This window comes from Chinchilla lanigera, unplaced genomic scaffold (assembly GCF_000276665.1).
Source record: "Chinchilla lanigera isolate Chin_1 unplaced genomic scaffold, ChiLan1.0 scaffold00035, whole genome shotgun sequence".
NCBI classification, from domain to species: domain Eukaryota; kingdom Metazoa; phylum Chordata; class Mammalia; order Rodentia; family Chinchillidae; genus Chinchilla; species Chinchilla lanigera.
This window is the reverse complement of record NW_004955436.1, coordinates 7,254,496-7,280,782: the sequence shown is the minus strand read 5'-3', so window position 1 is coordinate 7,280,782 and position 26,287 is coordinate 7,254,496. Positions and strand designations below refer to the sequence as shown.

The 26,287-nt window shown below is 44.8% G+C and overlaps 2 protein-coding genes across 4 annotated transcripts in view; both read right to left on the bottom strand.

The window, feature by feature from the left end:
• Trmt11 (tRNA methyltransferase 11 homolog (S. cerevisiae)) overlaps window positions 1-5,935 on the bottom strand; it is a 43,915-nt gene extending 37,980 nt beyond the window's left edge. For all 3 annotated transcript variants that reach the window (XM_005389162.2, XM_005389163.2, XM_013516690.1), the window contains exons 1-2: window positions 5,835-5,935; window positions 315-380 (exon numbers count right to left, since the gene is read on the bottom strand). In XM_005389162.2, coding sequence (XP_005389219.1) covers window positions 315-380; window positions 5,835-5,906 — 138 coding nt within the window. In that variant the 5' untranslated portion in view covers window positions 5,907-5,935. The remainder of the gene's footprint in view (window positions 1-314; window positions 381-5,834) is intronic.
• Window positions 5,936-14,846: 8,911 nt separating this feature from the next.
• Window positions 14,847-26,211, bottom strand: Hint3 (histidine triad nucleotide binding protein 3). Its single transcript, XM_005389161.1, has 5 exons — window positions 26,001-26,211; window positions 23,253-23,370; window positions 22,487-22,556; window positions 20,365-20,491; window positions 14,847-17,490 (listed from the first exon to the last, which is right to left on the bottom strand). The coding sequence occupies exons 1-5, from the start codon at window positions 26,106-26,108 to the stop codon at window positions 17,458-17,460; spliced, it is 456 nt and encodes a 151-aa protein (XP_005389218.1). The 5' UTR covers window positions 26,109-26,211; the 3' UTR covers window positions 14,847-17,457.
• Window positions 26,212-26,287: the final 76 nt, after the last annotated feature.

Here is a 26,287-nt window from a genome sequence, read left to right as displayed (position 1 = left end):
ACTGTCCAGTTAAAAACTAAAATTGGAGCTGGGGTTGTAGCTCAGAGGTACTGCACTTGCCTCACAGGTGTAATGCCCTGGATTCAATTACCACTACTGCAAAAAAAATAAATGAATGAAAGAAAACTGGAAGTAAATTTCAGTTACTTTCCAAAGTCACAGTTTTTTCAAAGTACCCTTTTCATTTAATTGCCTCTAGAAATAGAAGCAAGTAATCACACAAACAGAAATGTAAGCATTTCAGTTCCCTTCAAATCCAATGTTTTATTTATTTATAGGCATTCTATAGATGGTCAAGTAAAAATTCATCTTACCTTTTCATAACTTTCCTGATTGCTAGTGAACTGACCTCCAAAAAGTGAAAGCAAAGACTTTATTTCCTGTTTTGAAAATATTATAGAGAGAATATATTTTAAACAGAGAACTCAAAGTTTTACTACGAGAAAAAAGTTCAATATGATTAAAAGATAAAATAGGGGCTGGGGATTTAGCTCAGCGGCACAGCGCCTGCTGGCAAGCGCAAGGTCGTGAGTTTGATTCCCGGTACCAGAAAAAAAACAAAAACAAAAAAAAGATAAAATAGTGTGGGTGAGATCCACAGGAGGTGTTTAAATTTCAAAATCAGACAACAACTCAGGGTTCTGAATGACTTCTATAGTCACAACCACAGTTTGGTAATTCTTGACAAATTTTAGACAACAGGAGACCTGCCAGAAGACATGATCAAAAAATTGATGTCCTGATTTTGAAAAGGAAATAACCAATTATAGGCACTACAGACTAGTAAACTGAAAAACTGATCAATAAAAATAAATAACTAGAAAACTTGACATGAAAATATTTAAAAAGAAATTAACTATCATGTACAGGTACAAATTCTCTTTGATGAATGTAAACGTTATGTATATTTAAAATGTACCATTAAAATCTAATTTTAAAAACTTGAGATCATTGTATACTCATTAAGCACAAGAATATTGTTAAACTTTCTTAATAATTATACCACTAAGAACACAATAGAGTTAAACATATCATGCATGCAAAGTTGAAATCAGATATGTATATTCTTTGAAGTAATCTCTTTGCACTGATAAATACAAAACGATTATACAAATTTTATGATTTGTACCCCTAACAAATTGTCTCCTTACATATAAAATAAGCAGAATAGCCACATCACCAAATTTCCCACTCCAAGATCAAAAGGTATGAGAGACTTAAGCAACTAAAGCCATTTCTATTTTTCCTGTCTGTGCACCAAATCACGTCTTATAAGAGTCTGGATGGCCCTTCTACTATGGATAGAGCCCAATTAGCATAGACTACCAGGGAATCAGTGAAGCCCAAATGTTATTTTGTGACATAAGTAAACACAAATTTGAACAGGAGACCTTATGAGAATAACGAATCAAACCAAAAACAATCTGATTTTCACTTACAGATCTCCTGTACATTAGCTCTGTGAGTCTATACATGAAACTTAACTCCAGTCACAGGCAATTCCCTTATACACAAAACAAGCATAGCTCCTTGCTGAGGAGCACAGAAACCTAGGCTGTTTTTCAGGAAATCAAAAGGATGATGACCCCTACACAGTTCTTGAAGTCCACTGTTTGAAGAAGTCAAGCAAGGCTGACAATTATTATACTTAAAAAGGAAAAATGAAGCTACAGATTAGGTTAGTTAGTCTTAAGTGATTCTTTCCGTTCCTATATTAAAGCATGTTATGAAATCAGCTTTGCATTTAGAACATGTGAAGTAAAAACATCATCTGACGTTAAAACATCAAAATTTGCTGCTTCTGGAATACACCACAAAAAATCAGCAACAGACTAAAACATGCATGTCTTAAGGATGGGGTGGGGGGCAAGAAGGCCACCCCGGAGAGCAAGATGGCCACTACCAAGCGCCTGCTGTAGGTGGGAGGGTTGGCAGAAGAGGTGGACCACAAAGTTCTTCATGCTGCTTTTCTTCCTTTTGGAGGCAGCACAGACATGCAGAGTCCTCTGGATTACAGACAGGAAAGCACCGGGGATTTGCTTTCATTGCATCTGAGTTGGCAGAGGATGCAGCAGCAGCAGCAGCAGCAGCAGCACCAGACGTGAACGAAGCTGACTGATGTGGCCAAACCAATGACAATTCAAGAAGGCGCTTCCACACCAGTTTGGTCAGAGGACGACTGGTTGAAGAAGTTTTCTGGGAAGACACTTGAAGCGAACAGAGGGGAAGAAGCAGCAGGAGCTCCCAGGGCGGAAACCTGGGAGGGCGACCCTCTGCACACAGGCGGGCCGGCCCTCGGTGTGGCGCAGGCTCCAGGGTCAGCAGAGCCAGCAGCAGCACCCGCATCCCATGCTCCCGCGTGGCCGTGGGCCAGCACCTGTGCCAAGGGCCTTGGTTTAGGGAAGCAACTTGCACCTCATCGCCCCAGCTCATGCGCCAGAGTGGGGACTCAGAACAGGGCAGCGGGGCAAGTCCATCCACGGGAAGGAGCTCCTCCTCGGGACCACTGGGGAGCAGCTCCTCCCAGCACGGCCTGGACTTGCTTCGGGCTCCCATGAGGCGCTCTGTGGGCCTGGGAACCAGCGCAGTGCCGCCCTCCACACAGCAGCCCAGTGTGTCCACTGGCTTTCCCAGGGAGTGCTGCAAGGGCCTGCCCTGCCCAGCTGAGGCTGCTGGACGCTTTCTTTGCTAATATAAACCCTGATTCTTTAAGAGAATAGAAGGGAGGGATTTAGCTCAGTGGTAAAGTGCCTGCCTGGCAAGCGCAAGGTCGTGAGTTCGGTTCCCGGTACTGGAGAAAAACCAAAAAAAAAAAAAAAGAGAGAATAGAAGGGGAGGAGGGGAGGGAAAAAGAACTGGGGTGCGAGAAGTGAAGAATTATTTATGGTATCCCTTAGCTCCATTACCCAAAACTTAAGCAACCATGTAAAATTATGAGTAACTGTGATGAGCCAAGTTTCAGATTTATAATCAAAACATGTTTAAACCACTCTGTCAAACTACCTGAAAAAGAAAAACACAACTTTTCATTCATGGTAAATTCACTTTGCAATGGAGAATCTTTCTGTGTTAGGCACAGAAAGGAACTGGATATTGAACACTGGTTTTAAAAATGTGGCATGATGGAGCATGATTCATTAATTCATACAAACTATTATTTTTGTTACTCGCTTTCTCAGAACTATTTGCTTTTTTTCTTTTTTTTGAGACAGGGTCTTGCTATGTAGTTCAAGTTGGCCTTGAACTCATTATGTAGTGCAGGCTGGCCTCGAACTTACAGTGATCCTTCTGCCTCAGCCTCCCCAGTGCTGGGATTACAGGCATGTACCACTTCACCTGGCCAGAACTATTTGCTTTAGAACCAGCAATGAATCCAGGTATCTGAACTGTACCTTCAGTATAGTAAGACAACCGACAACCAAAGTCAGCCTGATTAACTCTATCAGAAGTAAAACTGAACCACACTTACATCCTAACCTCTCATTTTAATTCATTAAGGTAGCTACTTGCCTTACAGTTCTCTTGCTGGGAGATGAGCCCAAAAGTGTAGAATGTCACTTGTCTTCTGGGAAGAGATTCTATTTCACTCAACTCAACATTTACAGAGCAACTAACATGTGCAAGGCACTGAGCTATGGAAAGCTAAATACATTTTATTCTTCAGAGCTAAAGGTCTAGTGAATTAACAAAACGTTGAACCCTACAACCGAAATGTGAAGTGCTCTTACAGAAGCAAGAAAGTGTTAGAGTACAAGGGAGAAAGTGATAACTTCGTTTTAGAAGGGAAGAGTCATAGAAACTGACTTAATCCTGGAAAACAGGGAGCATCTAAATCAACAGCAGTGGACATCCACTTCTCGGATGGCAAACTTGGAGATTCAAATAAAGCCTCCTGCTGGGAAGAAGAAAGCTAGACATCTGCTCGAAGCCAACATGACTGAGGAAAGGACAAGATTCCAAGTGGAGCCACTGTTTCCCTAAGGTGCTTAACCACTTTCAAAAGCAGTTGTGAGACGGAACAGCTCACTGACATCCTCCTGGAGCCAGAGGATGAGAAGAGTACAGATGCTCCTTGTTCAATGATGAAGTTCCCTTACTGCAGCCAGGCTGGTAAATGACTCGGTTGCTAAAAGAGGAGTTGTAAGTACTATGTGCATTACAAGATTCAGAACAAAGAAATGCTCGCAGGAAACTCCAACTTGATGACTTTGTTTTTATTTGCATAACTCTTACATGCAGTATTGTAATGTGTAACAGAACATAAAACTACAGTACTGTACAGTATAGTACAATCAGCAAAAATTACAGTACTGTATAAATAAGGTGTACTGTACAAAAAAGACAATGAGACTCTAGAAACAAGATGCACAGAAGCATACCAAACAAAAAAATGGGTGGTAAGTCCGAGCAGTGGGTTATAGTCTGAACAGTGTACCTGGTTATAAGTCCAAACAGTTGTTAACTGGTAATATCTGTATAAGACCAGAAGAAAGAAACCTGACAACGCACCCAACTGTGACTGGGATCCCACACCCCGAGTGATGGTGAATCTTTCAGACTGTTTCAATGATAATGAACTACCAGCTGCTGCACTTGTGCCACTTGTGCCATATGCAGAAAACTCCCAGGTGTTCAGCACCAGTCCAGGCAGCTCTACTCCTCTCCGAGTCTCAAATACCCGGCACCTCCTGGGCATCTCTTGTTACACAAGCACCTCAAATTCAGCATAATCAAAATGAAATCTTACTGTATTCTCTACTTGAAATGAAGATACTACTATTATACCCATCCAAGGAGTCACGATGACTGGTTCCTCTTCCCTCTAACACAAGTCCTGATGATCTTATCACCTAAGCACTTTCCCAGTCTATCCCATCCTCTTACTGCTTGTCCCAGGGCAGCCCTTCTTAACCAACTCGCAAGACTACACCAATAGACTCCTAACTAGCCTCTGGTTCCAGTCATTTTTCTCTCCAGTCCCTCCCCGATCTGCTGTCAAAGTGATGGGGAGACACATTTTGCCACTTCTTTGCTTAAAAGTCTTCCATAAATTCCAAGCCCTGGATATTCAGAGCAGACTATTTTCTGGGCCCTACCTACTTCTCCTAATTTCTCCTTACCACTCTGCCACATACCTGGTGACCCAGTAATAACGAACAGCTTGTAATTCTAACGTTGGACCAGCAAACAACTAACAATCCTGTACCTTAAGGGTCACCCTCTCGCAGGCAAACATCCCCACCCCGCAGAGTCCCCTGCTGTCTCCTCGTGTGCCTCTCCATCACTGCACTTCCAGGATTTGCTCTGTAACTCTGTGCTTAATGGTCTGCTCTGCCTTCAGAATAAACGTTCAGCGCCTTGAGAGCAGGCGTTATCTTCATCACATCCACATTACAGGCACTCCACAAACCTTTCTTGAATAGATCAACTCAGTTCCGACTTCTCCGTAATCTAACCTCACCATCGACCCCTTCCGCGAGCCAAACCACACCTTATGATACTTAGAGCACTTCAGGACCACTTCTCTTGGAGGTCCCCATCTTCTGCTAGACCAAGAGCTCCTGGAATCACCTAATCTGGGTGCCTGGGCACTTGCAGAAGAATGAATGAACGCGCTCAGCAAGGCCGGAAGAGTTCGTCGGGAACTTCTCTCTCATACCCCTCCGCCAAGTTCAGCCCTTAGCCCAACAGCCCAAAGATGGGGTGGCAAGAATCTCCCCGTGCAGCACAGATCCCCAATTGTTGCATGCTCTGCAATGCAGATCGCTTTACCCGCAACCATCCCCACCCTCAGTTCTCTACCGGGGACAGTGTGAAGCTTGCTGCGGGCTCACCGGCAGGCGGAATTCCAAGTGCTCCTGCGCCATGAGCAGCAGATACCTGTTCAGGTTGCACGATAGCGCCATTGCAGCTGCCCTCTGCGCGCCTGCGCTGCCGCGTGGACCCGCCCCTTTCTGCGTGCAAAGAGCCGCTTCCGCGAGGGCTGAACCTGGAGGGCCGGAAACGGAAGCTCGGCCAGGCTCGCGCTGTCCCGGCATTCCCCGCCCCTGGAGTAGGAACTGGGAGCTGGTGCTGGAGGCTAGCTTTCCTGTAAGGTCTCAGGTGTCAGGAGTTGGTGTAGGAGCTAGTGGTTTTCAGGAGCAAGTTGCCGTGAGATAGGGCAGTTCCCAGGGATCCTCCCACCTGGGATGTACTTCCAGTTTCTCTGCATCTCTTCAGATCCTTCTTCAAAACTAGACTGGATAAATTTGAGACGCTTGTAGGAAACTAGAGGCACCTTGAGACCATAAGGTTACGTGAAATAAATCTGACACACAAGCTTAAATATCGCATGGTTTCCTTGTAAGAGAAACCCAAATATAAATAGCTTAAAAAGCAAAGTAAAATATAAGTAATAGGAAACGGGCATAGAACTTTTGCAAATGAGAAGAGCCTCAAAACATGGAGGGGAGCCGGGAGTGGTGGCACACGCCTGTAATTCCAGCACTTGGGAGCTTGAGGTAGGAGGATCGCTGCGAGCTTGAGGCCAGCCTGGGCTACAAAGTGAGCTCAAGGGCAGCCTGAACTGCATAGGGAGACCCTGTTTCAAAAAGACAAAAAAAAAAAAAAAAATACATGGAGGGAAGAGTAGGGAAGAGGACGGTTAAAGAACTACGTTGTTCATGAGAAACCACTTTGAAGATACCAATATGTAATACAATAAGCATTGTTAATTTCCTGCCACTTTGTTTGTAACTCCGTATTGTCTGTACTGTTCTTTTGCTATTTTGTAAAATGTTGTCTGTTAATGTTTTCCTCCTTTTATTTTTAAAATAAAAAAAACTACGTTATGTGATGTACATGTACCAGCTCCCCACGATGAATGTAATTATGTACTGAAACCTGTAGTAATGAAAGTAAAAATAAAACTTAGTTGAAATTTGACCTTTGCAGTGTAGACTTCTCTAACCATCCTAGGATTCTAGTACTGACTCATCTGCAATATTTTTTAACACTTCGTGTTCTTTTTGCATTTTTTAACAACTTTTCAAGGGCATGTGCCTTATAAGCCAAATAGAACAAGTTCTTAAGGACCTAAGGCACCTCTTGTGGTTTACACTTGCAGTAGTTAACAGAAACCAAAACAATATCTTTCTCAAAGTAAATAGTAATTATTAGGTTGTATTATTCTTTAGCCTCTCACAACCAATCAATAGCCAACACTAGGTTAAATTCATTAAAAGTTGCTCTAACTATGCACATAAGCATAGATTTCTAATACTAATATAAAAGCATAGATTTCTAATACTAAATATAAAATATGTATTTAAGTATATATTTATATGTACCTTGCTTTTGAGAATACTGAGATAGCCCTATTTAGACCTATTTATTGTACATTCTACCATGATACTGCACAAAGTACAAAAGAGGAAGGATCTTACATATCAGCACTATGTTCCAGGAACATTGTTGATGCTTATAATAATCCAAAACATAGGCTAACAATCACAGTCTTAGACTCAAACTTCAGTCCCATCATCCACCAGCCATACGCTTTAAAGCAAACTTCATAACCTGAGTCTCACTTTTCTCACGGTTTCCTTCAAAAGACTGTTAAAGGATTATGCAGAATAATGTTATAAACTGTCTAACACCATCTTATGTAGGGCCAATAAAAAGCATTTAAGGAGGACATTTTTCAAAACCTATGAGAATTCCTTTTAGCAAGAAGTCTGCATTATTAGGAACATATCTTCACAAGCCAACTTGAGTCTCTGAGGAGCATAGATACTTCTTGACCCCAACGCTTCAGAAAAAGCCTCTGTATGAGACAAGGAATGGAAGTTGTTTTAAGAGAGACCAAGGTGAGTCAGAGAGCCAAATTAAATGTTAGGAGAAGGGTGTTCAGTGTCTGATGTGCCCCAACCCAAGAATTTGTCAAATCTTAAATAAAATTACTAAACACTTGACATTTTGATAGAACAACTGCTTAGGGAGAGGCGCAGAGCTGCTTATTTTCATGACCGGATTAATAAGATACTTTGCAGAGAAAGCAAGTTAGATTACAGAGCATACAGAACCCAAATGGAATTAGGTATTACTGATTTTTCACCTGGGATCCTTTGTGCTAAAATGTAGGATTAAATCTCTACTAAATCTCTGCTCCAGAAATGAGCAGGAGAGCAACTACATCGTGAATCTCAAAGTTGGATACAGGGTCTGAGCTAATAGAGATTAACCATGCATAAGCCATGAAGTTAGTGTGGAACTACTCTAAGATTAAACTTCCTTTAAAGGACCTGTTTTTCAGCTCACTAGAGTGGTTAAGGAGCAACATGAGCATCTTGGTTACTTTTCTCTCATCGCTGAGACAAAATACCCAACACCCAAAGAGGGACTGGTTTCTTTAGTTCACAGTGTGTGGTGGTTTCAGTTCATAATCAGCCAGCTCCAAGGCAAGGAAGCACATGGCAGAGGAGCAACAGTTCATGGAGGCGGAAGACAGCAAAAGCAACAAGAGCAAAAGGGAAGAGAGAAAGAGCAAGCTTTTTCTCTCCCTTATATTGTATGCAGGCTACCTGCTCCAGGGTGGGTGTAGCACTCACACCCATAATCCCAGCATTGGACCATGAATCAATCACAAACTCTAGCCAGGCGTGGTAGTGCATGCCTGTAATCCCAGCCCTCAGGAGGCTGAGGCAGGATGATTGTTGCAAGTTTGAGACCAGCCTGGGCTACAAAGTGAGCTCAAGGCCAGCCTGAACTGCATAGCGAGACCCTGTCTCAAAACAAACAAACAAACAAAAAATCACAAACTCTAGAAGCCTGACTGCATGAAGTTTTGGGGGACATCTAGACACAAACCATAAAAATCAGAGTAAGGACTTTGGAAGGGATATTCAATCTAGCACTGAGAGCATTACCATTACAATTTTACTGTAAAGAGCAAGGAGGTTCAGTCTGTCTTCTGGGAACTGATCCAAAGCTCCATTCATGTCCCATCTACCAAGGTATGATGGTTAATCTTGATTATCATCTTGATTAGCTCAAGAGATGCGTTGGGGATTAATAAAACACACTTATGGGTTTATCTGGGTAGGTCATGACTAAGAGACTATATCTGCTGGTGCTAGCCCCTTCCCTTCTTTTTGGCTCTTTCCCTGTCTCTATGCTTCCTGGCTGGCATGATGTAAGCAATTCTCTTTGCCAGACCTTTTTGCCCTGATGTCTGTGCCTTGGAGCCAATGTCCATAGACTGAACCCTCTGAAACTGTGATCCAGAAAAGCTTCTCCTTCTTTAAGTTGCAGGTGTCAGATATTTTGTCTCAGCAACAGAAAATGAACTAATACCCAAGACAGCCCTCTTAAAAGACTTTTGTTTTGCTTTGTTTTGTTTTGGGGACTGCTATTTTGTAACCATGGAGTCTCTGGTATAAGCTGTCTATTAAAGAACCACAGGCCATTCCTTAGAAGTTGCAACTAGGAGCTGGAGAGGAGAGCTGTGTGTGGATTATAACATGCCACTTCAGGATAAAAACCAAGAGGACAAAGCCAGAGAAATAAATAGAAAGTTAAAAGATTCCAGTAGGAGAGGTCCTATGTCATTCAAAGCCGCCCACACATCTGCCTCAGGCTGACCATCTAACACTTGAAAAAGGGTTACCTGTAACAGAACTGATGAGGAGAAAAGTTCTCTTCACATGTACCAAGACTAAAGATTTTTGTAATTCGTAAAAAACAAGGGCTGGTGAACAATTTGGAGAATAAAGGTTTATTTGAACAAGTTATATAAGAATTATAGGAACTTCACTACATTTTTGAAGGAGTTCAAATTTTATATGTGGGAGAGGTCTCTACTTAGCCCTACAGAATATAGTTCAAAGGGAGCAGTAAGAAATAACCCTGGTTGCTGGGTGCGAGACTGAACAGGCTGGAAATCTGAAGCACCAATTCAGATGTAAGCAGTCGGAGTTAAGTATAGCTCAACTCCGCAAGGTCAAATTTCCAATAAGCAAAATCTCCAAGGGTAGAGAAAGGTAGATCCTGTTCTGTGAGCTAAAGATTCCCCAGAACAAATATGAGACCAAAATTACAACTATGCCCTTTAATTTGCTACCTGGGAAGCAGGTCCTTGTGAAGGAAAAGAGCCTGGAGCTTCAGCCTTCTCTCTTGGACATCCTAAACTCTAAGCCTGTCATGATTCAAATACAATAATCTAGGACTCTCTATTTACAAGCAAACATAAAAAGCTGTCTCACTGAGCTAAGCTAGAAGAGAACGCTCCCCATATCTCAGCAGGTGGCTGAAATCAAAAGTCTCCCAAAAGGACCCTACTATCGGCCTGCTAAAATTTCCTCTAAAAGCCAATCTTTAGTTTGATTCTCTTGTTTACAAAGCAAAAAGACTTCACTCTTTCTACTCACTTCCAAATTCAAGGCAAAGCAAGACTTGGATACTAGCCCCACTGCTCTAGAATTCAACCTGGCAGCTTATGTGGGCTTCACGTGGCTTTGAGTGGGCGTCCATCTATTATTTCCTTTGAGTAGAACTTGCAAGCCACGAGTAAAGTAAGATCACAACACATTTGGCTCATGTTAGCCGAATCTTTAGTCCTCTCATTCGTCTTCCCTCCTTCCCTTTCTCCTTCCTAAAATACAAGAAGCATCATTTCTGAACTGAGTCTTCTATCAAGTGATTTGCAAACACTACATTCCCCTCACATGTGGAATGCAGCTCACCTTCCTCATGCTTAAGCTCCATTTCTATTTGTCTGCTTCTCTTGGGCCCACTTGCTTCCCATAAGTAGGAAAACTATTACATAGTGTTGGGACTCAGAAAATAATTCCCCCAAAATACAGGGCCAGGAAGCACCTCTAGGAGAAGTTTCTCTGTGATATACTATCCACTTGTCTCCTGCTCCACTTCCTCCCAAGACCAGCTGGAGAAACTAGAATTTTTCTTCCCCAGGTGAAGTCATGAAAACTAGAGCCTCTCTAACCAAAACAAACCATGAAGCCAAAGAATGTTACTCTGAATCTCTCCGTGCCTTTCTCAGAGGTGGTCTATGCTGTCCGACAGAGGATCATTAGGCCTTCATTTAAGGAGTCCTGCCCCTCACATGTGGAGAGGGGATGCTACACAGAGGCCAAGAAGATCTAAGTAAGCCGGCCTCGCGGGGTTTCCCCACTCAGTCTGCAGCTGTGAAGGCATGCCCTCTTGTCCAATTCTATTTATGCATAGCAGTCGAAGCTTCACAGAAATGGACACTGTCCTGGGTCTTGGGTCTTCATTCTGAAGGCTTTTGTGTCCCCTGAAAGGTGATGAAACACATTTGAATGCCTGTATCTCTTATTAATCTGCCAGCTGTTGGTTCACTTTAGTGACTCCAATGAAGTCTTTTGTCTTCCCCTATAATAGCATGGATCACCTCATGCACCATAGGATGGGTTTTTCTAAGACACTGCTGTAACAGGTCGCAAAGCAAAGTTGTATTCAATCCTGTAGGCCACGGGTTCTCAAAATTGTCAGTACATTGTCATTACCTAGAGAACTTTTGTTTGTTTGTTTGTTTTTAACACTGAGGCATGGAATCTAATTTGAGATTCAAATTAAATTTGCTTTGAGGGTAGCCTGGACATACAGTGCCCCAGGTGTTGATTTCAATGTACCCAAATTTAAGAAGCATTTGTACCAGGAGTGCTTAAAGTGTGATCCTAGGACAGGCAGCATCCACAGCACCTGGAAAACAATTAGAAATACAAAACCCTGCCCCACTCCAAAGCCCACTAAATCAGAAATTTGCAGTATGGGTCTAGAAGTTTTAAATAAGCCCACAAAGCGGTCCTGAAGCATACTAAAGCTTGAGAATAACCACCTGGAAAGGAGAGGGATGTGGGAATGCAGGGAGAGATGGATGGTCCCAGGAAGCCCAGGCACCAGATGCCTGGGATATTTTGCTGTCTTAACCCACTTCCAGGGAATTTATGTATTTTTCAAAACACCACATACACTTTTCTCATAGGAAGATGTGTCAGGCAACAAACTGCTTTTTCCACCTGGACTGAGAATTAACCTCAAAAGAATTCCCTTAGCTGAGATAAGGGAAGAGCAGTGGTGGCAAATCACTAATAGCACCCATGTTATTTTCTTTGAAGACAAAAGGTGTCAGTGTAGAGTTGTTGATATTTTCCTTAACTAAAACCTCATTTTGCAACAGATCAGTGAGTTTCGGGCTGCAGCTTGGCACTTGGTCTCTAACAGGTTCGCCATCACAAGTCTAGCGTAAGGATTCCCAATAGGTGATTTCTTGTGTTCCGGGCAAGATGGCTGAAACAAAGGCTTCAGAGAACGCTGGCACAAGTGTAATGAGACGTCTGTTTCAAAGGCAAGGAGAGAGGTAATGGGTTTTTGGCTTTTAAAAGTCAATAAGATGGCAGCACCTCTGTGATACTTTCACACAGCTGTGTAGGTCTGGTTATTAAATGCTTTACATGACTGGTGTGGACGGATTCTTTGGAAACCAGAAGAGGTTTCAGTTTTTTGGCCATAGATACTGCTGAAATCTACACCACACTCATTTTTTTGATTAGAAGTTGCCCAAAGCTAGAATCTTCTGTCAGACATTCATTTGTTACGGTAACCTTTTAAGGTACTCAGAGGTTAAAGTTTATGGACCGGTAATATTAATTAGCACAAAGCTAAGGCAAAAAAGACAAAACAAAAACAAAAACCAACTCCCAAAAAAATCTAAAAATCTTAACATACCCCCATTATATCCTGGCTATTGTGGGAAACTAAAATACCACGGACTGCAGCTGAAGAAACAAATTACTACAGTTAAATACGGGAGATTTCAGAGAGACATGCCCAGTTTAGCTGTAATAGTAAAAATGGCCCATACTTTGGTTAAAAATGCAGAAAGTAAAGTTAAAAAGTCTGATGAATTAATCCTAAAGGTAAACTGTGATATCTTCACAAGCAAGAAAGCTGCTTCATCAATTTGATTTTTGGTTTTCCTTTTTGCAGTGCTGAGGATGAAAGCCAGTGGCTTGCATACACAAGGCCAGCGCTTTATCACTGAGCTATGCCCTCCGACCCAATTTAGTAATTTAGAAAGAACTGTGAATGGAGGCAAGGTTCATAACAAGAGTGGATGGGTGTCTCAAAAAAGCAGAGACATGGGCACCAAGAGCCATGAACTCATTTTTGATTCTGGTCCCTTCATGGTAACACCTTTATACTAAAATATTTTGTGTACCTGAAATGAGTGTAGAGCCCCTGGGTCCAACAGAACACTCAGGCCTAAATGGTGTGTTTACTGGTGTAACTGTGCGGGCAGAGACTGAAAGGTAGACAAGGATAAAAGTGGGGAGAAAACGAAGCTACCACTGTAATCTAAACAAGAAACCAGGAAAACTTGGCCAAGATACACAGAAGTACAAGTGAGAAGTGGTCAGATTCTGGATATATCTGGAAGGTACTGCCAACCAACTGCTAACAGGCTGGATCTTAAGTCTGACAGACAAGACTCAAAGATGACTCCAAGATTTTGGGGCTGAGCACGTGAACAATTGGGGTTGCTATTAACCAAATTAGGGAAAAGACAGAAGCGCTGGAATGTGGCTCAGTGGTAGGATACTTGCCCAGCATGCACGAGGCCCTAGGGTTAAGTTAGGTCCTAGGTTCAAACTCCAGTACCACACCAAAAAGGGAGGACAGGATAGGAATAGGTTTGGGGAGACTTTAATACTATATTTACTTGAATGGTGTTATGATTATATACAGTGTCCCCCAAAAACTCATTAATTGAGAGTTTGAGCTTCAAAAGCAGCAGTGTTTAAAGGCTGGTGCTAGACAAGTGACTGCACAAGGGCACTGACCTCAGTAATGCATTTATCCACTGATGAGTTTATTAGCTGCATGGGTGCCTCTAAAGGGTCTATCATACTCCCAATCCCTTCTTCTCTGGGTCTTTCCCCGTTTCCTGGCTGGCATGAGATGAACAGCCATCTTCTGCCACTTTCCGCCATGCTGTTCCTGCTTTGCCATGGGCCCAAAGGCAGTAGAGTTAGCTAACCATGGACTGAACCCTCTGAAACTGTGAGCCCCAAAAAAAGTCTTTCCTCCTGTATTCTTCTCAGATATTTGGTCAGTGAAAAAAAAAAAAAAAAAAATAACAAAAATAGCACTTGTCTTAGGGCATGGTTTAATTAATGCATGACTCTCAGTTGTGGGTCCATCTCTACCTGTAATACTTTAAATAACTAATCATACAGTGAGTGTCTGATTCTCCCTAATTAGTGGAGTTAAACATTTTCATTGTTAATTTAAGTAGAATTAGAGAGCGGTACATTGCTACCATAAACAGATGGATTTAGGTATCAGCTTCATTTTAATGACTGGTGCCCCATACACGTTGAAATATTAGTAAAAGTTGTGTCAACTTCAGTAGCTAATGTTTTGACAGCAAAATATATTAATTTTCTTTTTTTTTGTACCGGGAATTGAACTCAGGACCTTGTACTTGCCAGGCAGGCACTTGTGCCACTGAGCTATATCTCCAGCCTTAATAACAAAATCCAGAAATACGATTGTTACCATAACAAAGACTGTTCTTGATCATGGTTTCATCATATGAAAAAAGACTGCTCTTGACCTTGCAGTCTTTGTATGGAAGAAGGTGTCTACACTTCTGACAGTGCACTGCGATCTGCTAATTTATCAAACATCTTTCATTTGAACCTGTGTTTTTAATATTACTAAAGGAGTTCTGAGAGGCAAAATGTGACACAGTAGTTTTCCATTTTATTTAGATTTCTTCTAGGTAAGTAAACAGTTTGAAATAATTTATTTTAATTACACAATTAGATCTAAATTAAAATAATTTATTTTAAATTCCACAATTATACAAGCAGTATCATAACATACATAAATAATGATATCAACACTAAACATTTTTTAAGACAGGTTATGAATTAGCTTTGCTTTAAACAATGTTATGGATAGGAGTTACCAAACAGACTACCAAACAGGCTATGTGAATTTTAATTGTAATCTGATTACTCATCTTTGCAAGTAAAGAGAACTTCTACTAAAAATGTGTTCCAAGGGTTTTCCAACAAAGAAAGATCTGCTCAACTTATATCCAATTGGCTAATCACATTTGTACAGGTTTTTAAGGCATTTCCCAATTCCTTAAATACTTCATGCTATTATCACGATATTGTCACTTACAGCATTCCAAGTTCACACAGTAAAGCATTCAAAGAGTGTACACACTGAAAATCCTCTTGGAGGCTAGCCACATTTTCACTGATTTTTAGACATTTGTAACTGTGGGTCTGTGTAAGTGCTCAGTGAGCTGCTTCACAAAGCAGGGCTAAAAACCTGCAAATCTCAGACAGCCCATCACCTTCCTTGTAAATCCCTCTCTCAGCTCAGGTAAATAGGCTGAAATCTGGATCTTCACATCACTTGTAAAGTTAGTAACACAGAAATCAGAACTCCAGGCACTACATGTGGGTTTCACAGTCTGCACTGCCACTCCGCCTCCCTAACACCACGTCCCGAACACTCGCCCTGGCGGTGGCCACTCTCAGGAGCGCTCCCTCCCTCCGCAGCCCTTCTCTGAACAGACTGCGGCACTGCACCCCGGGAACCTGCTCTGCGTCTGCCTGTTCCGTGTCAGGCATTAACGACCAACTGTCCTCGCTCATGTCCTTACTGCCTGATGTTGGCAGTGTCTGCTACAAGTCAAAAGTTCAATAAATGTTTGCTGAATAAATTAATCAACCAGCTAAATTCCACGTGATGTAAACATAAGTATTTCCTTATTTACCGTTATATTTAATACCACAAAATGAGGAATGCAAGCTGGTAATCTCAGCCCATTTCCAAGACGATATTCATGCTCCTACTTGTGTACGTGGCACTACACACGGGCACCGCACAGGACCAGCGTCAGCACCTATGCCGCCCTCCTACTCTGACTGCAGATCCGCACCCGAAGACCACTCCCAATGAAACCTGCTTCACCAGACGCTGTTCCAATGCTAGCAATATTATGTCATGAAAATAAATTTCCTCACTAAGCCTATCTATTTCTACTTTCAAATCAGGTCTTCTTCAAGATATGATCAAGGTCTAAGTACTTTTTATTCTAACTTCCTTTTGTTTTAAAAAACATGCCATAAAGCAGCAGTTTCCGTCAGTTTTAACACAACGGAACCACTCTTCTGTTTCTTCCTCTTCTACCTCCTTACAGACTTGTAGACAGCAGAACTGCCTGATGCAGTAAGTTCCTGTTAGAAACGACACCGCAGTAGTCCTCCATTACCCAAAGTTTCACTTTGTGTGGCTGTACTTTCTATGGATTCAGTTACCTGGCAGGTCAACCAAAAATGATAAAAATTCCAGAAATAAATAATCCAACTCTTTTAAACATGTCACGCTGAGCAGCACTATGAAATCTCACGCACCTGGAACATGAGTCATGCATGCTGCAAACACCACCCCCCGGGGTAAGCACCTCAGCTATCAGACTCGCTGTCACAGAGGCATGTTTTCAGCTAACCTTCTTTTTTGGAACCGGGAACCAAGCTCACATCTTGCGCTTGCCAGGCACGTGCTTATGCCACTGAGCTACATTCCTAGCCCTCGGCTAACCTTCGTTCTACTTAGTAGTGCAAGAGGCAGGCTGGCAAGAGCATTACCGTATACTATCACAACTCCTACTTGGTGATTACTGCTGTTAATCTCTCACTCCAGTTTATAAATTCCACCCCATCACAGGCATGTATGTGTACGTAAGAACATTAACACACACAGTGTATATAGGGCTCTGGATTTCAGGCGCTCACTGAGGGTCTTGGCCCATATGCTTCATGGCTAATGGAACCACTGCATCATGTAACTTGCAGGATCGATTTAATAGAAGATGCTAGGCTTTAAGAAGTGGAAATCAATATCAAAATTCGAGTAGAAAGGGACACATATACAATGTCTTCCCATTAGCAAGATCAGAGATGACTGTATGGTACGGTATGATTTTGAAAATATATGTGTAAAACTATAAACTATCAAGAAACAACTTTTTTCCACAGTAATTAAGGTTCCAAAAAACTTGCTATACCAGTTTATTCTTCATAAATTACTGAGAAATGAAATTATTTGAACTTTTAAAAACTATAGTGCCCATCTTGATTAACAGAATTTGTATTAAATGAAATTTTACCTACAGTTTCTTACGCTTAAATCTTAAAGAGAAGCATTAAAACAACCAAGTTGCTGACAAATAGTTCTGTAAGTGTATCACAGATCCCAAGAAACAGACATTCAGGGAAGATTAAAGCGACACAGCAGCAGCTTCTTATAAAACCCCACAAACCTTAAAATTGCAAAAATTAGACTTTAAAGGGACCAAAACATTAATTTATATTGTGCCAAGATTAGGAAAACCTTCCACTGCTGATGTTTTCATGTTCTTAGTTTTTCAATCAAGTAATCAGCCTGCAATCAAAAAAAAACAAATCTTTATTTTAGATAGCAGAACCTCTATCAAATAAAACTACTGGCATCCCTCTTATAATAAGCCATGCCAGTGAAGCAGAGTACTACATATTCTGTTTGTAAAACTCTTATCCCCCAAGAAACCATAAAAATATCTTACAAAAAAATCAAGTGACTTTAATGAAACTATTCTATAGTAAAGGTATTCCACATTATCTATAAATAGGTAGACTGTAAGCTACATTACATATTGATTTAAAATTTTTCAGTAAGAAGAAAAATATAGTAGTTTTAAAAGTAAATAAATATGGAGGAAACTTAAATGTTATTAGTCAGTGAAAGAAACCAACCTAGAAGGTTATAAACTGGGCGTGATGGCACTCACCTATAATCTCAGCACTCAGGAGGCTGAGGCAGGAGGATTGCTATGAGTTTGAGGCAAGACTGGGCTACAAAGTGAGTGCAAGGCCACTCTGAAGTACATAGCAAGAGACTGTCTCAAAAGGACAAAAAAAAAGAAAAAAAAAGGGCTAAAGACTGCATGATTCCATACTGAGACACTGAGAAGATGGGCAGTTAACAAGGCACAGAGGGCAGCCATGACGGACAGAGTGCGGAGGCTCCTGGGCAGTGAGATTGCTCTGTCTGACACAGTGGCAGACGCAAGTCAGGTCCGGAAGACACAGCGCCAAGCGCAAGTGCAGAGGTCTGAGGGCAGACCTTGAACTACGGCCTCAGGTGCTAAGACCCTGCCAGTGCCGCTTCACTGATCGGAGGCCGGGACCTCGGGGCAGCGTGCACAAGTGCAGACGGGGTACACGTGTGCAGATGGGGTACACATGTGCAGACGGGGTGCATGCGTGCAGTTGGAGTACACACGGAAACTGCATTTTGTACCCAATTTTGCTAAGAACCTACACCCATTCTAGAAAATAAAACTATGTTTTAAAAAGTAAATTACAGAGCCTTTCTCAATCACCCTTTAACATGTGGAAAGCTAGATAAACGATTCTCAAATAAACTTCAACAACTTTACCTTGTTTTTAGTTAAAGTCAAATAATATATACTACTGTCAAAGCTTTAAGAACAGTTCAGATTGCCAAGACAAATCAATGACAGATCTTATAATTTTTCTAACTAACGTTTCAGGTAAGGTGACACATTCTACCACTGCGCTCCACACAGCCCCCCGAAAATTGTTTTAATTAAACTTTTTCTAGAAAACCACGATCTTAAAGAAAATTGAAAATACAAAAAGGGCAAAAATTGCTTTTTTCATCCCACTTTTTAAAGAGACCACACCTACTACCTTTCAGAATGTCCAACTTACTTATTTCAGATACAGACATGCAACAGGGATCTTAAATGTTTTGTTTAATTAAATAAAATCATCTGGACAAGTTGAAGAGAGGCACATGTCTGAAACAGGAAGTCTCCAGAAGTGTTCATTTTTTTGCCTACGGGAATCAAACTCATGCCCTCACACATGCTAGGTAAGCTATCGCTGAGCCACATCCCTAAGCCAATCTGATGCTTTTTAATTTCTTCTGTACTCCCACAGGAATAACAGCATTCACTCCCAACCAATGTCAAATAAATACTATCTGATGGTTATTCAGATACAGCAACTTGTCACACGTGGTGGTATACACCTGTAATTCCAGCACTCGGGAGGGAGGCTGACACAGAAGGATCGCTGTGAGTTCAAGGCCAGCCAGGGCTACAAAGCAAGTTCAAGGCTACCCTGAACTGCACAGTGAAACCTTGCCTCAAAAAAAAAAAAAAAAAAGAAAAAGAAAAACCACAAAAACAGATGTAGCAACTACTGGCTCCCTTATTACCATGGGTACATGTGATAAGAGCCTGGTGAATTACTGGTCAAGTGGGCCTAGCGAGTCAATAACTAAGGCAGGACCAGGGATATAGCTCAGTGGCACAGCGCCTGCCTGGCAAGCACAAGGTCCTGAGTTCAATTCCCAGTACCAAAAAAAAAAAGAAAAAAAAAAATAAGGCAACTATCACACCACAGGCCTACCAAGAGCAGCATTTTATTCCTCTTTTACCTCAACAACATGTAATTTTGTGATATTTCAGGCTGAAAGCATCAAGCTCAGGTTAGGCAGCCGATGCTAATATCAAAGCCCCTTTCTAGGGAGTGCAAACTGACCAGCACACATTACAAACAAAAACAAAATTTCTACGACACTGATGATTGTGGTGATAAAGCATTGGTAACTTTACTGCATGCTACTTGCAGCAGTGTTTACTGACTCCAGCGCTGAGAATCTGGCTCGGGGCAACGGGATCAACAGGGCTTCCCACAGGATCAACAGGGCTTCCCACAGGCGAGGTAAGCTCCAGCACTGAGCCACATCCCAGGCTCGAAAGGTTCCACACGGGAATTACCTCAACGTCCTTCCAACTCTCGAAGTTACCTGCGCGTAGGTGGTAAAGAATCTGAGCCCGACCTGGGGGTGTAGCTCAGTGGTAGGGTGCTTGTCTAGCGTGCACCAGGTCCTGGGCTCCGTCTCCAGCACCCCAAAAGAAAAAGCCCCAGTCTTAAAGACTGTACATAATGTATAGATGGCCCCTGAGTAGGCAATGGAGCCAGAATGTGCCCTCGGAATCGACTCTGAAGTCTGAGCTCCCAGCGTCATGCTTTTCTACTTCATGAGCTGCTTACAACGAGCAGTTGTAGCCACAGATTTTCTTCCTACAGACCTGGCAGCCTGAAAAACCCCAACATTAAGAGTTTTATTCCAGCTAAAACCAGAGATCAGGCCTAGGAAAGCTGTAACTGCCTCATGTTGCCAAGAAATCCAAACCTGCAACCGCAGAACTACGCCTGGCGCTGCTGGCATGAGAACACTCACCGTGATGAACCAATAGGAGTTCGCTCTGTAAACCAGCCTGGACACGAAGCCAACCTGGCTGACGGGCGCCAGGACGTGCAGGTGCAGGTGGGAGATGGAGCAGAACGGCGGCATGTGGAAGCCCATCCTGCAACAGACAGGCTGGCTGAGCACCTCTCGGCGGCAGGCAGGGCCACTTCTCAGGTAAGAACGTGTAAACACTGACGGTAACCAAGACAGGTTGCCCGGGACAGACACGCTGCCACTTGCGAATCTTCAACGATTTTTTTCACGCATTTCCCAGTTCCTTTTCATGTTGAAATTCATAGTAATGAAAACTCTTTATCAAGGAAGGCCTTAGCAGCAGTGCGCCTCAGGGTGACCTTTATAAATTCGAAGTTGACATTCTTCTTATCCCTGAAGTCCTTACTATATTAAGCTTTAATTCTGCTAAGCTATGCCCTTGCAATGAATCAAAAACGGCTGGACACGCAAGTCCATAGCAGTGCTCCTTTATTCCAGACACAGCCAGCAGAGGGCGAGCTTTCTTCTTCAGTACCCTGCGCAGGTGTTTCCCTCCCAACATCCCACTAATGATGTCAATCAGAGCATCTTCTTAAACATTTTTGAGACAGGGTCTGCCTATGTAGTTCAGGCTTGCCTTGAGCTCACTTTGTAGCCCAGGCTGGTCTTGAACTTGCAACGGTCCTCCTGCCTCAGCCTCCTGAGTGCTGGGATTACAGGTGTGCACCACCATGCTTGGCTCAATTTCTTATTTAATATTATTCATAATTGTTTGCATCATAAAGCACAAGAAAATCCCTTACCTAGAAAAAAGGTTATCAAAATATGATTTCACATCTTCAAATTCAGTTTATAGGCAGTTTTTTTTTTTTTTTTTTGTCTTTTTGAGACAGGGTCTCCCTATGCAGTTCAGGCTGGCCTTGAGCTCACTTTGTAGCCCACACTGGTCTCAAACTCACAACAATCCTCCTGCCTCAGCCTCCCGAGTGCTGGGATTACAGACGTGCGCCACTACACCTGGCCACAAGCGGTTTTAAGAGCCCCCTTATGCCGAATGGAACAAGGCCGCCCTGGAAGGACTCACGTTCCCAAGCCTGAAGCACTGGGGACTGGGAGGAGGCACAGAATCGGGGCCAGCATGCGGCCCTTGCTTGGGGATGACAAGCATGCAGTGAAGTGGCGAAAGGCTGCTCTCACTGGCTAGCGGAGGGCTAGGTTTGCCCGCGAAACATGCATCTCAGGAAGTAGAATCAATCTAGAATCCAGAAGAAACTCAATCGTTTACTGACCATTTCATTTTTAAAAAAACTTTTTAAATTTAAGAGCTGGGCCCAGCAGCACATGCCTGTAGTCCCAGCTACTCTGGAGACTGAGGCAGGAGGATCAGGTGAGGGTAGGAGTTGAAGACGAGCCTGGGCAACACAGACTTTGTCTAAAGAACAAAACAGTAAGAGACTTTGCATAATCAGAGACAGAAAAATGAAACTCCAGCTCAGGGCTTCTTCCTTCTTATTCTAGCCTCATTCTTCTAATCGGTGCCCCTGCGCCCGGGGCAGGAACGCTGCCGTCAGGCCCCTCGTGCTCGTACACATGACACGGACAGCGCATGGAGGGTTTGCACACCCACGTGCTCGCTGGAGCCTGCAAGTGGCAGCACAGGTGTCACTGTGGAGAGGCGAAGGGCACATCTGCAGTCACGCATGTGACGTGGACACGTGTGGCTTCCTGGCTCAGGAGAGGGAGAAGTATCTTCTCTACCCACGCCTTCGTACTACCCACCTTTTGCAAGGGAAATCCGTAACCTTTTAAGGTCAAAAGCACTGTTTCGCTTAATTAAAACAGTTAATTGAAAACAAGGTGCTTTTGTTCAAAGTTTGGCAAATACTAGAGTTGAATTCAGCAGAAAGTGATTTCATGCTAGAAATCTAATGTATTTTTAAATCACATAAAAGCTTGTCTAAGAAAATTCACTGTGCACGTCAGTCAACAGGAACGCACAGACAGGACAAAGAAAAGAGGGCTGAGAGCGGTTTTAGCCCCCACTGCTCGCATGTACCGGCGTGACGAAACAATCCCAAAACTCAGTAACATCGCTGATTTCTGTCTGACACATACATACCTCACGTCTGCGAAGTCTGTGAAATTATTCTTTTCAAGGATGGTTTTGCCAACAGTTACCATGTTCTCAACTGCAAAACGAGGGGAAAAAATCATACTATAGGAGACACTAACATCACACCAAATGAGCAATATTCTGGGGGGTTTTTGGTGGCTCTGGAGATTGAACCGGGGCCTTCAACCCGAGCCACATTCCCGGGCTGGGCTCGAACTTGAGGCCCTCCGGCGACAAACACTTCAAGACTCGTTCAGCAGCATGAAGTGACCGGAAGTCTGCTAGACCACAACTGAAATGAATTTGAGCGGAGCCCCGGCGCAGGGACCCTTTCCCGAAACAGCACTTGGACAGACCGACTGTGGACAGCTGCTGTCACATGGCTGTTCAGTCATCTGGTCCATTGCAGTCTCACTGTAATCGCAAGTTCAGTAACTAACAGAAATCATTCGGATTAAGAAGAAAGCAGGCTCATTACAGCCTCACCCACAGGGGCCACAATATTAAATTATCCTACATGTCTACCAGTAGGCAAACAGAGTATGTCTGCATCTGTGTCTGTCCCACACAAAACGGTTTTCAGGCTAAAAAACAAGCAAGCAAGCAAGTCTGCCATGGAGGACCCCAGAGGGCATTACACCAAATGAACCAGCCAGCCTTCAGCCGTGGTAAGGAACAGCTGTGTTACAGTCTCTCCAGAGCAATCACTAGTAAAGAAGACAAGGCAAAGAGGAATGCTAAAACGTGGATCTGAATACTGCCGCTGCCTTACCCAATTCTACGTGATCTCTCTTTAGATCTTTGCAATTTCTGATGTGCTTCTTCGGTACCACAAGATAATGATGAGGTGCTGCTGGCTTGATATCTCTGAAGCAAACCAGGTCTTCATTCTAAAGGGAAAGTCACATGCATTGGTCAGTTCTTAAAAGCAGTGTCCCAACACCGTTCTGGCAGGATTTAAACATCATAAAGCTCTCAAAGGGAAACGGTCCTCGTGTCAGGAGTAAGCGCTGTTAAAAACAAGTGTTAGCGTGCATCATCAGATGGCCATTTATTCCAAAGACTAAAAAAGCCTCACATAAAGTAACTGCAGGAAAATAATTATGGGTAAAGTTAAGACTTCATTACCAACAATCCTAGAATGTTTAATTTCATGATACATTTTCCCATCCCGCCTTTACACTAAGGTACTTGTATTAAAGGTTGAACCACAGATTTTTAGCCAGATGAACGAACTCCTTTTTACATTTTTTCCAGAGGAACATTTTCCTCAGTTATGACACGAATGTCATTTAGCATCTATGTATCCAGGGATAACATCTGTAAATGTTTTAAGGAGTTACATATAAATACATGTTTTCCCTTTACTTGCCTCTTTACAGGAGTGGATTTGAACTGCTGAAACAGTCTCGAGGGTGCTGCAATCATTTATGGGCCCTAAATATGTGTTATGTCTGCCTCGTGTTACTATCAGTAAAATAAAAGGGGGCACAGAGTTAGGTCTCTTCTGGTTCTGACCTAGCCTGGCAGGTCGAGCTCAGAGGCGACGACCTCTGCATCTGTTCTTTCTCCTGGAAGCTGCTTCTCATCTCTCCTGCCTTCTCCGCGCAGATCCCTAACACAGGCCCCAGGGTCTCTCACCACAGCTGCCCGCTCCCCATTTCTTAACACTGCCTCTGTTCTCCCACTACCGCCTAGCGAGACCCCGATTCTGGGTCGGCACAACCGTCCACGTCTCCGGACCGACTGGGGCTCCTGCCGGGGGAGCAGTCACACAACCAAGCCGACCTGACGCCAGATGTGCGCAGCGCCGGGACCCGCACCTGTGCACGACAACGGTCCTCTGTACCCCGTGATCCCTCCTGACCTCCGCGCCACCGCCATCGTTTTCCTTCTAGAGGACCGTGGAACTGTTCCTTCACCTGCTTCCGGCTTCACGCAACACTCCCTTCATTATGCAGCTTCTCCGGACTAAACTTTTAAAACGGGTCCCCCTCCTTTTTACGCTTTTTATCACGGAACCTTCCTTATTACGTTGTGTGGTCCACTTCCTGCAGCCAGAATGCACGCTTGATGTGGGCAGGGACCCCGCGCACCGCACCTCCAGCTCCAGCCTTCCACAGCGGCTGGTCCTCGATGGGCACATGTAAAGGGCCGTGGCCGGAGGGGACACAGCCCTAGGTCCCCGGCCGCTTCAGCTCTCTCTCCATGAGGGTTTAAAAGCCTTCTCTTAGGCCCCATCGCCTCCTGCCTGCCACTTAGGCTCGCAATCCCTGCAAAGCTCCGGAGCCTGCCTCTGCCTCTGCGCTCAGGCGCTACCCGGGTCAGCGGCTTCAGGGGTGAAGCCAGCCCCGATCCCCTGGGTCCCGCAAGCACAGGCACTGCGGAGGTCGCCTGTCCGCACTGAAGGGCTGAGGAGGACACGGGCGACAGTCCCGTCCTCGGGACGTCCGCCTCTGCCTTAGCTCCCCCGCGTTCTTCGTTCTCTGCCTGCCCCCGCTCTGCACCCTCTCAGGGCTCCGCCAGCGTCCCAAGCGTGTCAGTCAGTGTTCGTTAAGGTCCCAGACGGGCCGCCCGCACTTCTCACTCCACGATCGGTAAAACAAGGGATGACAAGACCCGGGCTCCTCCGGGTCTCCGCTCAGCCCCTCCTTTAAAGGTGCGACGTCGCAGCCTGCAGTCCCAGCACACGGGCAGGCTGAAGCGGGACGATCGATCGTCAGATCAAGCCCAGCCTGGGCGACTCGGTGACTCAGAAAGACTGTCTCAAAATAAAAAGCAGCAAAGGGCTGGCACGCGGTCAGTGCGAAGGCCGAGGCTCCACGCCCAGCGCGTGCAGGGCGACACCCCCGCCCACAGCCAGGGCTCCGCGCCCGGCCGCCCCTCCGCGTGCGTCCCACCCTCAGCTTAGAAGTCTGCCCGGCGCCGTCCGTGATGCTCTCCCCGACTCCCCGACCCTCTCCCCGGCCAGGGCTCCGGGGAGCTCGGCGTGTAGCCGTGAACGAGAACACGAGCGCGACAGGTCTTGGGAGCCGAGTCTCCGCGGGGCTTTCCCCACAGACGAGCGGAACGGGACCGCGGAGGAGCGGACACCCGCGCGGAGCCGCCGGGCGCACGCCGTGCCGACGCGGCTGCACGCTCCAGGCCCGAGGCCACAGCGCCTTCGGACCGCACCCTTCACCGCCCCACGGCTTTCCCGACCGCCGCTGCTGTGTTTCCACCAGCTTTCCCATCGCGCTGGCCCTGCATTTGGATGCACAGAGCTTAAAACCTCTTGAAAGGCCGGGCGTGGCGGCGCACTCCTGTACCCGAGCAATCGGGAAGCTGAGGCAGGAGCGTCGCGGCGAGCACAAGGCGGCCTGCACGGCACAGCGAGGCCCCGTCTCCACGGACGTACGTAAGTTAATAAGCGCTCGGGACGGAGGCAGAAAAAAGCCCGTAACGGAAGCGGAGGCCACAAAGGGCGGTCTCACGCCAAGGACTCGCCCCGGGGCCCCCGCGCGCGCCCGGCCGCGCCCACCTCGCAGTGCAGCAGCTCGGTGCCGGCCTCCTGCCCCCGCGCGATGCGGCAGAACACGCACGTGGGGTCGCCGTCCCCGGGCTCCCCGGCGGGGGCGGACTCGGCCATGGCCCGAAGCCCAGACGCCCCTGGGGACCGCGCGCACCGCCTCCCGGTCGCCCGGAGGTGCCGCCCTCGCGCGGCGCAGAGACGCACCGGAAGTGACGCGCCCCGGGCCGGGCCGCCGGAAGTGGGGGGTGCATGGGGGGGTCTCCCAGATGGAGGCCGCTAGGGGGAGAGCGAGGTCG

What these genes read in the sequence shown, in the direction of transcription:
- Hint3 (XM_005389161.1), bottom strand. Translation starts at nt 26,108, where the DNA reads ATGGCCGAGTCCGCCCCCGCCGGGGAGCCCGGGGACGGCGACCCCACG. An exon ending in ACAGACTTCGCAGACGTGAG is followed by an intron (nt 20,492 to 22,486) that starts GTATGTATGTGT and finishes TGTCTGTTGCAG; the next exon opens with GATGGGCTTCCACATGCCGC. An exon ending in ACTCCTATTGGTTCATCACG is followed by an intron (nt 17,491 to 20,364) that starts GTGAGTGTTCTC and finishes TTTTGATTGCAG; the next exon opens with GCTGATTACTTGATTGAAAA.